This window comes from Pelmatolapia mariae, linkage group LG3_W, assembly GCF_036321145.2.
Source record: "Pelmatolapia mariae isolate MD_Pm_ZW linkage group LG3_W, Pm_UMD_F_2, whole genome shotgun sequence".
Classification (NCBI taxonomy): Eukaryota; Metazoa; Chordata; class Actinopteri; order Cichliformes; family Cichlidae; genus Pelmatolapia; species Pelmatolapia mariae.
In genome coordinates, this window is record NC_086229.1 from 79,948,268 (window position 1) to 79,962,906 (window position 14,639).

General features: G+C 39.7%; 1 protein-coding gene across 1 annotated transcript; it reads left to right on the forward strand.

The window, feature by feature from the left end:
* Positions 1-1,517: 1,517 nt before the first annotated feature.
* LOC134624880 (carboxypeptidase Z-like) lies at positions 1,518-10,283 on the forward strand. Its single transcript, XM_063469998.1, has 11 exons — positions 1,518-1,689; positions 2,149-2,178; positions 2,647-3,021; positions 5,686-5,913; positions 5,998-6,224; positions 6,491-6,655; positions 6,798-6,956; positions 8,150-8,285; positions 8,433-8,572; positions 8,710-8,809; positions 9,694-10,283. The coding sequence occupies exons 1-11, from the start codon at positions 1,617-1,619 to the stop codon at positions 10,050-10,052; spliced, it is 1,992 nt and encodes a 663-aa protein (XP_063326068.1). The 5' UTR covers positions 1,518-1,616; the 3' UTR covers positions 10,053-10,283.
* Positions 10,284-14,639: the final 4,356 nt, after the last annotated feature.

Here is a 14,639-nt window from a genome sequence, read left to right on the forward strand (position 1 = left end):
AATGTTTCTTGGTTGCTAGGTTTATTTAATCACAGCCAACTGGTTGTTGCTCCAACCTTGTGAGTTGGACTCAGGCTTACAAATATTCTTAAAAAGTCTTAAAAAGCTTAATTAAAAATGACATGTTGTCCTATCAGTGCAAACAATAAATACTAATGGAGGCAATTTTTAACAAAGAAAAACAAAACTGACGCCAAAGAGTGAAGGCAAGAATAGATCAAAAGATATCAAGTACCTTAAGTATTTGCCAGATGTACAGCTACGTCAGGTGTGTTATATACACTCACTGGCCACTTTGTTAGGTACAACACTTCACCTGCCCATTAATGCAAATGTCCAATCAGCCAGTCACATGGCAGCAATTCGATGCATTTAGGTATGTAGACATCGTTTACAGTCTAAAGTTCAAACTGAGTATCAGAATAAAGAGGAAAGGTGACTTTGAATGCAGCATGGCTGTTGGTGTTACATTTTCTGAGTATTTCAGAAACTGCTGATCTGCTGGATTTTCACACACAGCCATCTCTGGGGTTTACAGAGACTGTTCTGAAAAAGAGAAAACATCCAATAAGCAGCAGTTCTCTGGATTAAAATGCCTTGTTGATGTCAGAGGTCAGAGGAGAATAGCCAGACTGCATTGAGCTCACAGGAATGCAACAATAACTCTGGTAACCAGGAGAAGAGCATCTCTGAATGCACATGTTGAACCTTGAAGCAGATGGGCTAATGATGGGCAGATGGGTAGTAGCAGCAAGAGAGGCAAAAAAGCAAGTCTGAGAAATCTTTAAAACCTTTCAATACACAAAATGACCAATACAGGAAAAATAAAAACACAAGTCACATAAAGACTTCACTAAAACTAGCAACTCTGGTACTAAGTACTTGCAACATACGTTATTATTATTATTATATGTAAGTTCTGACTGTGACTCACACACTGAAAGCAGCATTAGTTGCTTGTACTCTGTTTCTCTGCGGACACGTGACTGGTTTGGGGGGATTTTTGTGGATTAGACCGCTTTAAGTGTTTAGAACAGACAAATAAAACTAGAATAGTGTGTTTATATGTAGCACAAAGCTTCCCACAGGAAGGGGGATACAGAATGAAATGATAATCTGTGGCTTCATGACTACAAGAAGGCTCACACTGACATTTAATATGATGTTATAATTTTTTAAAAATGTTGATTATAGCCAGTTTAAAGCAAGAAGAAGCACCGACACGAACTATAAATTATTGTTCTTCAGAATGAGGATTCATGTGAAGTGAAAATGTGAGGTTATTAATCTAAATACGCAGAGCCAGTTTTGAGTTTCGAGTTAAACCGAGCAGCAGGCCCGTGAAACAGCCACCAGCTGTACTGAAAACAGAAGACGCAGCAAAATGTGACCGAAATTTTGCCCATCTTTTCATGCACTTATCCCCGTTTTACCTCAGAGCCATTTCCTCTGTAACTCGATAGGAAACCGTAATGCTTGTAATAAAGTCGCTCACAGAGTTGCTCGGAGGAAAGTTTTGCAGACTTGGGACACTCCAACGCGCACACTCACGCCCTCTGGCTCAGTGTGTGAGGTGCCACATCGAAACGGAACATAAGTGTCGGAAAGTGCGCATCATGCTGCTGATCCTGCTGCAGTTGTTGGTTTTTGCGTCTTGTGCTCCTCCGCGATGCGACCCGACGTTTCGAGGTAAACTTTCTGCTCCTTTTGCGATAACAAACTTTATGCTGATGTGCGCATCTGGACCTGCCGCGCAAAAACTGGACAGGACGTCACGTGCAGGCTGTGGACTATTTTTGATTCAGAAGCTCATTTTTGTGCAATTAGACTTGTGAAAAATTCTTGTATGTAACTTTTAAAAAACCTAAAGCTACAGGATGAGTGAGCTGAATTAGATAGTGACTGATCTAAAGTCTGACAGATGGTGTTAATGTTTTAGATGGAAGCAAGTTTAATGAATACGATTTATAGTCCTGGAAAATGTGATCCTCGAGGGACTTAATGATTCTTTGTACACTGACAGGCTTTATAGAGAGTTGTTGAAGCAAGCACAGTGTTCTGTAGGCCACACTGTGGCATTTACAAAAACCACCCTGCCATCTAGTGTCTACTCAGTGTCAGCTAATGGCATGCTGGTATGTCTTGCAGGACAGTGCAAGCCAATAATAGAAGAAAAACGTAAGTACACATGGGCTTAAAGCAAGAAAAGTGTCATGCATGTGCTGTTTGCTATCTTGCTTTTCTGTACACTTTCTAATTTCTAACCAATCAGTCTTTTGTGCCTCTAACACTGGAACAAAGTCAAGCCTCAAAGTCCCCCTTCTCCCCCCTTAATATGCCAAGTGACTGCAACAGGACTGTTTTTCACAACAAACAGGAGGAGATTATAAATGACAGTGGGTGTAGTTTTAGTGGAATCTGTCCCCAAAGCCATAAAATCATTGAGTATTTTTAGATGATCGATGGCAGCATGAAATATTCAAATTCTAATTTCCAGAGATAATAGAAATATTTAGGACTAGATGATTGAGGACGGCACAGTGAAGCTCATGATTAAGTGCTGCAACAGATGGAGACACACATCTTGATCTGTTACTTTCTAAGCTGATCCCTGATCTGTCTTCATTGTGGAATTTTTCTACTTAGCCAAATGCACAGATCTAATGCTGTCCTACTGCGATGACATGCCCTACACTCAAACCATGTTCCCAAACATCCTCGGTCACAAGACTCGTGAGGATGCTGAAGCTGGCGCTGAGTACCTCCTCATCAGCGTGGCTGAATCTCTGCTGGGCGGAGATTGCAACCCAGAGATTCGCATGCTGGGCTGCTCGGTGTTGGCCCCACGCTGTGAGAAGGAGAAGGTGCTGAAGCCGTGCCGCAGCACGTGTGAAGCCGTGCGCAGAAGATGCAGTCGCACGTTTGACAAGATACAGATGGCCTGGCCCTACTTCCTCGACTGCGATCGCTTCTTTGTCAGTGACCAAGAGGGATGTTATGACCCGCTGGAGGGCCTCAGAGGTGAGTATAATCACAGCATACTATCATTACTGTTGACCTTTGTTGAGCTGAATTGACCTTAGTCTTGGATGTGGCTGATGACATCCTTGTAAATGTTTTAAATACTGACATTAGCTTCTTTTTTCCACCTGAAAAAAAGAGCAACTAAAATAAAAAGCAGGCATGAAAATTTCAGCAGTGCACTCCTTCTCCTAAACACGTTTTCTGAAGACATCTGGTTTGCAGACATGCTTATGTGGCTCACTTTAAGATATAGCCTAACTGGAACGCCTTACTTCCCCTATAAACTGTCACTAATGCTTGATTCCGTGGTTATCTTCTGGTGTTTTTATTGGCAGTGGCTTTATAAACAACCCACAGTGAACCACAGAAAGGCACACATTGCTAAATCATATCTTCCCAAAATAGCTGAAAAGTCTTTATAGTAAAAAACAAAACACAAAAACAATAACAGACCCAAATATGTATTGTGCTACCACTCTTTACAGCTCCATGTGTGAACCAGACGAGCGCGTGAACAGCAGCAACTTCTGCACAGACACATGGAACCAATTTGAGTAGTTAAGTTGTGTCATTTCAACATTTATAGACAGTATAATGTGTACATTTCATGAATTGTATGCAGGTAGAGCTTTTTAAATTGTGTTGCAAAACTTTCATGAAGCACGGTCTGGTAGTATGTTAGGCTGATATCAGTATAAGAACTCCAGCTGTTCTTCTTTCACTGTGCTGCATATCATATTAGGACAGCAACATTCACGAGGGCAACTAAAGGTCTGCATTAACAGTGTTCTCCTGAATGCACCCTTATAAACTATATCATCTTAAATAATAAAACAACAGACACAACAAGCTGTAGCAGATACTACAATACATTCTTAAGTTTGGACTCCCCTCACGGGCCTCTCAGTTCTTTGGCCCGCTGCCTGACATTGTCTTACTCCTTTATTTTGCAGCAGTAAAGCTAACTTTACTTCTATCACTCAGCACAATAAAACTTAATGTTTGTAGGCAGACTGAGTCAGTGTGTGTGCGTGTGGCGCAGTGTGATAGGTTGATTTCCTCATGTGTCATTTCAAAAATCCTGATAATATTAAATCTTCCTATTTAGAAACATTACATAAATGTAAAAACATAATTCGGGTGCATACTAGGGACCGATATTGGCTCATATCAGTATTTATAAAGGCCGATAAATGAAAATTTTGAAAAAGTGGAAACGAGAGAAACAATCAACCACAACATGATGTTACATAATTTATCCACCAGAGGGCGCTCAAATGCAACAACAAGCTGATCCGAGCAGAGGCATTAGGTAGTGCTAGCACAAAACTTAAGCGAAATAGTTCGCAAACCTCAACTCTACTAATTTATTTTGCCGACCTTCATCAGAGGCTCAAACAAAATGGAGGTCATACTATTTATACACAGCAATTCGGAAGATGATACTGTCGTGCTAATCCACTTCCAGGTCTCATATCTGACAATCCAACAGCAACTACAAATCTTAAAACAGAACAGTGTGATTGCAAGCCTGGTTACAAGTTTTATCAGAAACATTCTGGGTTTTTTTTCATATTTTATATAAACATGTTCACACAAAACATTTTAAGCTGAAGTCGTCATTCAGTCCAGCAGACATCATCGGGTTGACTTGAGAACCAGCACGTTTCTCCTTGATTGCCCCATCTGACTTGTCCAATGTAAAGTTGAGGTTTGGTATAGCACCACAGATGAATGACCTGGAGAGGTGCATCTTCTTCAGATTGAATTCATGAAAGAAGACTACATTGTCAGTAAAGATTCATAAATAACTACAGATAACAAACATGATGGAAATCTGTTTAGGTTTTGTGTGTCTTACAGAAAAAAAGCATTGATTGATATGGTTTTTGAAATCACTAAATATCTGCATCAGTCTTAAAATTTAAAATTTCCATATTGGCCAAGCATACACTATATATCGGGGTTAGACAAAGTTTTCTAATGATAATCTCCCACTTTCTATTGAGATACATTATCAATACAGTAGTGTCAATTATCAATATATTTATAAAACATGCAGTTGGTCTTGGGTTGTTTTTCCTTGTACTGTGATTTTTTTGTTATATGATTGTCTCGTGCAACTCTGTGATTTCCACCCTTTAAATTGTATATATGCAAAGACATAATAGGGAAAAAGAAAGGGCCTCTGAGGTGTGAGTGCATGTACCATATGGGATGATTTCTCCACAATATGAGTGCTTATATAAACCATCTGTAGCTGATAATGTAGCCAGCAGCTCTGTGTTGCAGTCATAGATGTTCAAGTTTTCATATAATACAGTTTTACACTGCGTAAATCATGTTTTTTAAACCAGGAGTGAAAGGTTTTACAGCCTTTCTAGGTCTGGTCTCAGCTGGTGTCAGAAATAAGTGTGAATCCTAAAATCAGGGCAGACTTGTACAGATTTTGGGGGAGGGGCGGGGTGGCAGTTGAAATAAACACTTCTAACTAATTATAGATTTGAAGTACTTCAACTTTTTCTCTTTTAGATTTCTTTTGTAAACTGCAATATTTATACCCTGGAAAACCTTACACAAATAAGGATAGTACTTCCGTTTGAGGTAGGTGAGATGGAACAAGTCATTGTTAAACCAGCTTCACTATGTTTGTCTCTACAGGGCAGGAGGAAGAAGAAGCTGCTGATGCCCTGGATATTCTACTCACTGCGGACTCCCCTGACACTTTGCAGTTCACCTATCATTCCAACACTGACCTGATCAGTGTCTTAAAGAAGACCGAGGAGCAGTGCTCCAGCATAGCCCGGACCTACAGCATAGGCCGCAGTATGGAGGGCAGAGAGCTGCTTGTGATCGAGTTCTCTAACAATCCCGGAGAGCATGAACTACGTAAGTCAGGCTCCTCAGTCTTCATAAGGTCTGCTTTCTTTTTTCTTACAAATGTAGGTAAAACTTAAACGTGGCTCTCTGCAGTTGAGCCGGAGGTAAAGTATATTGGGAACATGCACGGAAATGAAGTCCTTGGCCGCCAACTACTCATCTCCTTGGCTCAGCACATGTGCTCAGAGTATTTGCTCGGCAATGAGCGGATTCAGACTCTAATCAACACCACCCGCATCCACATTCTGCCCTCCATGAACCCCGATGGGTATGAGATGGCTGTTTCCGGAGTCAGTGACAATAACTATGATTTTGAGCAGGTGAGCTATTTACAGTTACAAGCAGTAAAGATATTGATGTGCAGTTTGAGTCAATAGTTAAGTAATTAGTAATGCATGATTCCCTGCACAGAGCAGCAGAATATCAGCTCTTTAAACTGATGCCCATGAGCACAAAGCCAAACGCTCACCTTACAGAATATATTGTAGTCTGTTATAGTTGATTGGCAATTTCTGTATGACTCATACTGCTAATATCTAAAACACCTAAAACACATATTATTAAGGCAATAATATTTAATCCTCAGGAGGATCAAAGATATGATTCTTGGAACATCGGCCGAAATAACGCCCAGAACATCGACCTGAACCGAAACTTCCCCGACCTGACGTCCATCGTTTACAGCAGACGCAGACAAAAGGGCTACCGCACCGACCACATCCCAATCCCAGACTATTACTGGTTTGGTAAGGTACAGTGTGAATCCTTATCCATATATAGTGAATGACACTGCACATACTTTATGAAATAACGAGCTGTTGCAAACTTTGCCTCTTTACAATAAACTGACTTAATCAGTTAGACCAATAAGAAGTGTTAATGCTGAATTCCAGGTTGCCCCGGAGACCTACGCTGTCATGAAGTGGGTCCGCTCCATCCCGTTTGTGCTCTCCGCTAACTTCCATGGTGGAGACTTGGTGGTGTCTTACCCTTATGATCTGTCCAAACACCCGCTGGGACGCGACATGTTCTGCCCAACCCCAGATGATAAGGTAAAAAGGGTTCTTTTGGAAACTTATAGAGTTACAGAATAGTTTGTAATAATCAAAAACAAAGTGAAACCTAAACAAACCCCAAAAAATAGAAAATATAAAGGACCTCAATTATTACTGTCATCAGTACAGGTATGAACATGTAGTATATGTTTAGAGGAAGCTGGAAAAAGAATAGACTGTTGACTGTAGCCACAGACATTCTGGTTATTTGATTTGCCTTTTTAATCTCTTAACATCTGCCAGGTCAATGGTGGGTCAACCAATGCTAAACAAGCATAAACTACAAGATGAAGAGCATGTCTCTTAAACGTATTACAGTTCTTCCATTATAAGAACAGGTGAAAGTTTCACATAAAGGCTTGGACGTGTTAGATGTGAACCTAACCTTAATTTAATTGCATGTTTAGTCCAGTTCTCAGTGTATATATTCCCCTCTTTCTCATGAAAAATTGGGCATCCTTGACTCCTCTCATTGCATCTTAGGCCTCCCAACACACAAGCAAATAAAAGAGGTGAGGATTCCCGTGGAGCGAGGAGCCGGGGCAACAGGGATTTTTAAAAAAAGAAGAAAGCCATTTTAAAGCAGTGTTAATTAAATGATACCTGACATGACTGTATGATAAATATAAACACAAAAGATACACCAGTGCATCCTTTGTGACCGAGTGTGCATCCTCCAGGAGTGCACAATGCTCTATGCTTTTTCCTACAGTCACTGGTCAGTTCTGAAAACCTTCTACACCCTTATATTCTTGCTTTATGCAATATATCAGTCATGTTTTCATGAGTTAAAATCTATAAAGTGAAGTACCCATGATGGTGTAGACTACAGCTACTACAACTGTAACGGGACTGGCAAATCACAGTAAGGTGTAATATTGAATATTATTTGCAGTGTGCTCCCATAAAACACTTAATGCAGTGACATGCCTGTTTACTGCTCTTTGAGGCAAGATAGGAAGCAATGAGTCATCGCTAACAACAGAAAACAGATGGCAAAAAAATAGGACAAAACATTATTAAGATCAGCAGACTCTGATTTTTTATTTATTTATTTTGCCCTGGTTTTCTTTTCTAGATATTTTCAGTGATTGCTTTTCATAAAACCATGTGAACATGTGGTTTAAATCAGTGGTTATTTTTTCATCTGAACAAAGAGAGAAACAGTTAACCAGTTTTACATTTTGCAGGTTTTCAAATTTATCGCAGCAACTTATGCAAATGCCCACGAAACCATGTCCAATGAAAACGCACGCTGTGGATCGTCTCGTACTCACAGCCAGAAAGGGATCGTTAATGGAGCTCAGTGGTCCAGCTTGGCAGGCGGTGAGTTGGGGGGGCACACAAATCCAGAGAAGATTTCTGAGTCAGGAAGGAAAGTGCTGTTGTCTGCTGAGTCTACTAGAGGGTGCTGTAAGACCAGTTATGAACCTGTGAGTGTGTTTTTTGGATATTTGTTTTTTTTGTGGTCAGGAATGCAAGACTTCAACTATCTCCACACCAACTGCTTTGAGGTGACTGTGAATGTGGGATGTGATAGATTTCCCCCTGAAGAGGAACTGGCCTTTGCCTGGCATGAAAACCAAGAATCATTGCTCTCATTTATGGAGGCAGTAAGACTCTTTTAGCAGATATCCTGATTTTTGTTGGCCTGGCAGTTCAGCACATGTTAGCAATAGCATACTGAATTTCAAGTGCGATGAATGAAATGATCTATTTGCAAACAACTTTCTTGGGTGTTGGTCCTCAGGCCCATCGTGGCATCAAAGGGATTGTAAAAGATGAAGAGGGAAATGCTATAAAAGGTGCCAGGATATCTGTCAGAGGGATACAGCATGACATTACAACAGGTAATAACTATCACCCGCTAACAAAACATACGCCTTTACAAAAGTTCATTTAGTTATGACATTAGTTTTGTCTCTTAGTCAATTTTTAAGCTCTATATGGCCAACATGATTTTTATTCAGTAATTCAGACATGTAGCATCTTAAATATTAAAAAGATATGAGCTATAATGGCAAAAAAGGCATTTTGAGGTTGTAGTCCAGTATAAGTACAACTTCCTGTGTCAGGTTTTATGAAAAACCTGACACAGGAAGGTTTTATGAAAATCGAGCTCATAACAAAGCTCGATAACATCATTGTTTATTCTGATCACTACCTTCCAACCACCCTTCAACCATGTTATGAGTGTTACTGTTGCACAGTAAGGCACTCTACAACTTCCCTTAGGGTAAAATGTGTTTGGCCACAAATTCAATAACCAAGTGAGAATCTGAGAAGCATCACATGTAAACACCTTGTTGTGACAGTAAAACAAGATTCAGCATCAAGTAGCCACTAACAGCAGCACAAAACTTTGAAAATAATTGACAAATCTCAACTTTTTTGTCATATTATCTGAGTAATCTGTTTATTTTAGTTTTTTTCTTGTGTTTGGAAGGTAAAAAATATCTGATATATATATTTATATAAATCCTATCTAGGTTCTCGAAGTGGAAGTACCTGAAAACCAAATAAATATCTTACTTCAACTAAAGTTATTTAAGGCCATTGCAGTTCTTTGTGTACCAAACACCTACTCCCACAGTTTGTATTACAGGGTTTCTACAAGTTGTATAAATGCATCTTGATGTGTAAAATGAATATTTCTCTACAAATATATTCATACTCATGTACTATGTATTTATGTCAATTATAAGCCCAAACACCCTTTCTCTTCCTGCCCCAGCTGAAAATGGAGACTACTGGCGCCTCCTCACTCCTGGCATCCACATAATCTCCGCCTCTGCGCGAGGCTACACCAGAGCCACCAAGAAAATCCAGCTGCCCTCTCGCATGAAGACTGCAGGCCGGGTGGACTTTGTGTTGCAGAAAGCACCTGTGGACTCTGACGCACAGGAAGAGGACGACGACATCTCGTCCATGGGCACCTACGACAAGTTTGACCCTTACAACCAGTACCAGCGCTACACCCAGATGGCTGATTTGAGCCAGAACCAAGAGGAGAGAGCAGAGAAGCCCTGGTGGTGGAATTACTTTGCTTTGCCTGGAGTACCTGCCCCCACCTGGCTCCTGAAGCACTATTAGAGCTTTAACAAGAGAAGCAAGAAATGAGTCTGTCTTTCTACATTATGCAGAAAAACATGGAAGTGTTTCTTTTTACTGACGCTACTCCTGCTTCACAATTTTGCCTTTTTGTGCTGTGTCTGGTCCGAAGCCCAAACCTGAATTATAATGTAAGCACCTTACAAGCTTTTGCCTGGACAGTAACATAACTTTAGTTAATGGCCACGATTGAATAAAAAACATGTTAAAAGATTTGACCTGCAGTTTTATAGCACTATTTCACCAGAACTATGGATGTTTTTCATGAATTATTGGCATATTTAGACCTGACCCCTGACTACTTACAATTACCAAAGACAAGGTTTCTGATGGCCACTAGGGGGCAAGCTAAACCAACATCTGGCTGAAGTTGCTCCAAACGGTGATAACTCCTCAACACGGTGTGCAACTTGTAAAATTGGCGTAAATAGACATGTCATTGGGAGTAAATAGTTTTGCATTCATTTCTATCATTAGTGAGTCTAAGGAAGAATTTGGTTTGTGATATAATCTGTTATTTAAGCGATTATAAAAAGAAATTAAAGCTTTTACATTGACTATAAAACAACAATTTACTCACTATACACAACTCTCACCTGTCCAAGATTGTGAAAGTGTCCTCATATACAGCGCAGAACAGTAGTTTTCAACTTTTATCATTTTTTTTATGCTATTTAGATTTCATGAGTCATGATTCAAATTCAAAAAACACTTTATTTATTCCCCAAGAGGCAATTAAAAACACACCAACAGAACATCAAACAAACATAAACATGAAAGCATCAGTATAACTGACCGATCACAGTTCAGGTACACTGAGCAGGTCAATTATAAAATATAATATTTTATAATTATATTATTACTGTATTACTCCTAAAATGCATTCTTAACCTAAAACCCCTCCACACGTAGACATGCTGTCCTGCAATCTGCATCCTGCATCTGTATGTCGTTCCACCAAAGAGTGACTGGCCTTCATTGCTGAATAATTGTTAGACACTTGATGAAGTTATATTCTCCACTTTTCCCACAGAAAATAAACCAAACGTCTTGGAGGGATCCTGACCTCTTGTATAGTTTATTTACAACCAAGCCCGGGGTAATCAGCTCAAACTTCTGTCAGTGTATAGGGTGTATTGCATGTCGACCTTCCTTAGAGGAAGAGCGTTCGGTCAAATTAGACCTCATTTCTTTTGGAGTCCATAAATAGTGGCAGACAATAAAGTGCATTACGTAGACTTGTGTACAAACAACAATGGAGGAATAAGCAAGAAGTGCCAAGAAGATAAAGATATATCTTTATCTTCTTAGAAGGCAAATTTGTTACAGTTAAAGAAAAATCTAAACATCCACAACAACAGAATTTCACAGAGAAATTGGACACTAAATGGACACTAGATCCCGATAATGAAAAGTAGCCCAACCAGAGTAAGGCATGCATTCGCATTGGCAGCCCTGGGGTCCAGTGAAGTCCCAAATCCTATAAACAAAACAGCTCTTAAGAATTTTTTTATGAAAGGTCATGAAAGAAGCATGGGAAAAGCAAATTACCCCCAGATAAAGGTCGAGGAATAGTATTATAAAATCATAGTGAAAAGTCTGCTTAGAGAACTACTTGACCCATGACAAGTCAGTGAAAAAAACACCGGGCTTCTCAGGGGATTTATAAAACACAAACACATGATTTGGCACCAAACTCGGTCAGCCAAACAACAGAGACCTCCATCTACAGGAGAATAGGAAAATACTCCACACTCTCCCAGGATCACATAACCCTGTGTGCAGGGCTTTCAGCACACTGTCAGAGGGCATCAGAATGCCTGCAGGTCCATGCAGGATGTTACAAATACTGGATTTCATTATGTACCGTACTGGCATTGCAGTACCTCTAATGGTATTGTTTACAGTGATATTGCAATGGTACCTGCAGCAACATCTATACCACCATGTTCATGGTCACATACGGTATATCAAAGTAGTGGGCTTTAAGCTGCAAGCATTGATAACGTTTCCTACTCAGGGTTTGGGGTGGAAGTAGAGGGATGGGGTGGTGTCTCCTACACCAGGACTAATAAACGTATTCCTTTCTCCCTTTCTTATTCTTTTTTATTCATTTCCTGAATGTGGATGAGTGTTTCTTTAATGTCTGACTTCTTCAGTCACGTTATTTTGCTCATTCACTATGGTGGCCTTTGTTTTGTCAAGTAAACATATATGAAGCTGCTACACTAACATACCATAAATCTGAGGAGCTAATGAAGCTGCAAACTTGTCATAACAAGGTTCACCCACTGTTTCAGCAGCTTTAATTACAATCTTTTGGCCATCAGTTGTTCAGTTGTGGCGAAGATGGTTAAGAGTGTTATCATGTGACCTTTGCAATCACTTAACTGTCATCACTTGTTGCATTAGACTGAAAGCTGCGGAAGCTAATAAGTGGATCTTAGGTTGACAAGGTCAAGAGTGAAAGTTCAAGCTTGACTGAGATAAAGTAGCTCTACAGGTGAACACTGCAGGTAAGGTTTAAAAGGTCTCAATGGAAATTTGACATTGCGTGACATTTTAAGTGCAATAACTGACAGTTTGGCATACAAAATCCAACTGTTTATCCAACAGGATATCACCATTGCAATGTCAGTTTATAAAATTACTGTCCACTTAGATATTCTTAGTGGTATTATCGCAAAGTGGAAGCATTTAGGAACCACAGCGACTAAGCCGCACAGTCGCAGACCATGTAACTACAGAAATCCTAACATCCTCTGGCATTAACATCAGCACAAATCCTGTCCACTGGGAGCTTCATGGGATGGGGATCTATACCTGAGCAGTTCCTGTTGTTTTAATGTGTAGGTGGTCCAGTACTTTTTTCCATATGTTACTGCTGGCTGGGTTTTAAGGATAGTGTTTCAGATATTTTTCCTTTTTCGTCTCTATTTGCCCTTTTTTCCTTTAATTTCATGAATGAGTTGATCAAGTTTCACTTGTTTTTTAGTTTCTTTTTTATTTTTGTTTTATTTAAACCATGTGCCATTCAAACTGTTTTTACTGCACTTTGCAGCTCTTGGAAATTACAATTAAAACACCAGACATATCAACATGAGAATGTAATATAAGAAACTTTAGATATTTTATAGACAAATGTCCTTGATTTAATGGCGCTCCCATGCAGGTCCCATGCAGAATTGAACCTGTTTGCTTTTCTGGGCCCGCTTCCTTGAGCCTACGATGTCAGGTGGGGTGCCAGGTCACCAATTACTTGGTAAGGCTGAGAAAGTAGCAAAGAGCTGCCCTGAGCTGCCATGTTGTGTTAGCATCATGCTGCTGGCAAGTAGGTAAGTAACGCCTCATTTCAGTTCAGTGAACCTGCTCTCTTTTCTCAGAGCACTTTTAATACGCTTATGTCCCACCTCGAGACCAGTTTGTTAAATATGACTATTTATGAATGCTTAGTCCACCATGTGGATACAGTGCCACCAGGTGCCAGCATTGAAGCAGGGGGTACTTTCATTTAATACTCTCATTAACTCATTTTAGTATGAGACTGACAAGTCTGCTGCACGTCAGACAAAGTGCTGTTATCTGTGTAAATGTATATTAATATAATACGCAGACATACTTTTATCATGTTGCGCTTTTCAAAACAGAAGTCTCTTAAAAAAGAATAAATTGTGGCAATTGAGACAGAGAGAGTAATAAGAAGCAATAGGTAAATTGCAATATATATCATATATAACTTCACAATAGGCTAGGTGCTTTTATTTGTGGGTTAATTGTTGGTTAAACATTTCTTTCATATATCATTTGAGAAAATGTTCTAGGACATTAGAAGTTACAACAAAAATTGAAAATGCCATCCACCATGGTGAAAAGAAAGTACACCCACTTTAAATTCTGAGGTTTTATGTATTAGAATATTATAACAATTACCCATCCTTAGCAGGTGTTAATTTAAATAAGCACAACCTATAATGAACCACAAAGCTTGACTTATTTACACAGCGTCATTATGAAATTTAACAAAAGCTAAATCAAAAAGCAGAAATAGTGTGTGAAAAACAAAACACACCGCTACTGATACCAAATGAATTAAGGCGCAAAGGTTTTGGCAGTTTGCAGGTCTGGAGCGTTCAGGTGTGTGCTAACATAATCACACAATCTTCCCAGCAAATTCATCCTATGGTCAGACCATGCACAAGAGCTACATCTCAGACTCTACAGGCCTCAGTTGTCATGTTAAATGTTAAAGTTCACAATAGTACAAAAGACTGTCCTTTTGCACAGATAAGGCCAAAGTGTTGATGTTTGGCCATAATGTGCAGAACCACAATTGAAGAAAACCAAGTACAGCATATCAGCACAAACACCTCACCTCAACTGTGAGGCACGCTGATGGAGGGGTGATGATTTGGGCTTGTTTTGCAGCCACAGGACTTGTGCACGTTACAGTAACTGAATGGACCATGAACTCCTCTGTTTAGCAGAGTATTCTAGAGTCAAATATGTCTGTCTAACAGATTGGTTGAAATTGGTTCATTCTACAGGACAATGATCCCAGGCACAGCAGCA

What these genes read in the sequence shown, in the direction of transcription:
- LOC134624880 (XM_063469998.1), top strand. Translation starts at nt 1,617, where the DNA reads ATGCTGCTGATCCTGCTGCAGTTGTTGGTTTTTGCGTCTTGTGCTCCT. An exon ending in GTGGTCCAGCTTGGCAGGCG is followed by an intron (nt 8,286 to 8,432) that starts GTGAGTTGGGGG and finishes TTTTGTGGTCAG; the next exon opens with GAATGCAAGACTTCAACTAT. An exon ending in TGCTCTCATTTATGGAGGCA is followed by an intron (nt 8,573 to 8,709) that starts GTAAGACTCTTT and finishes GTTGGTCCTCAG; the next exon opens with GCCCATCGTGGCATCAAAGG.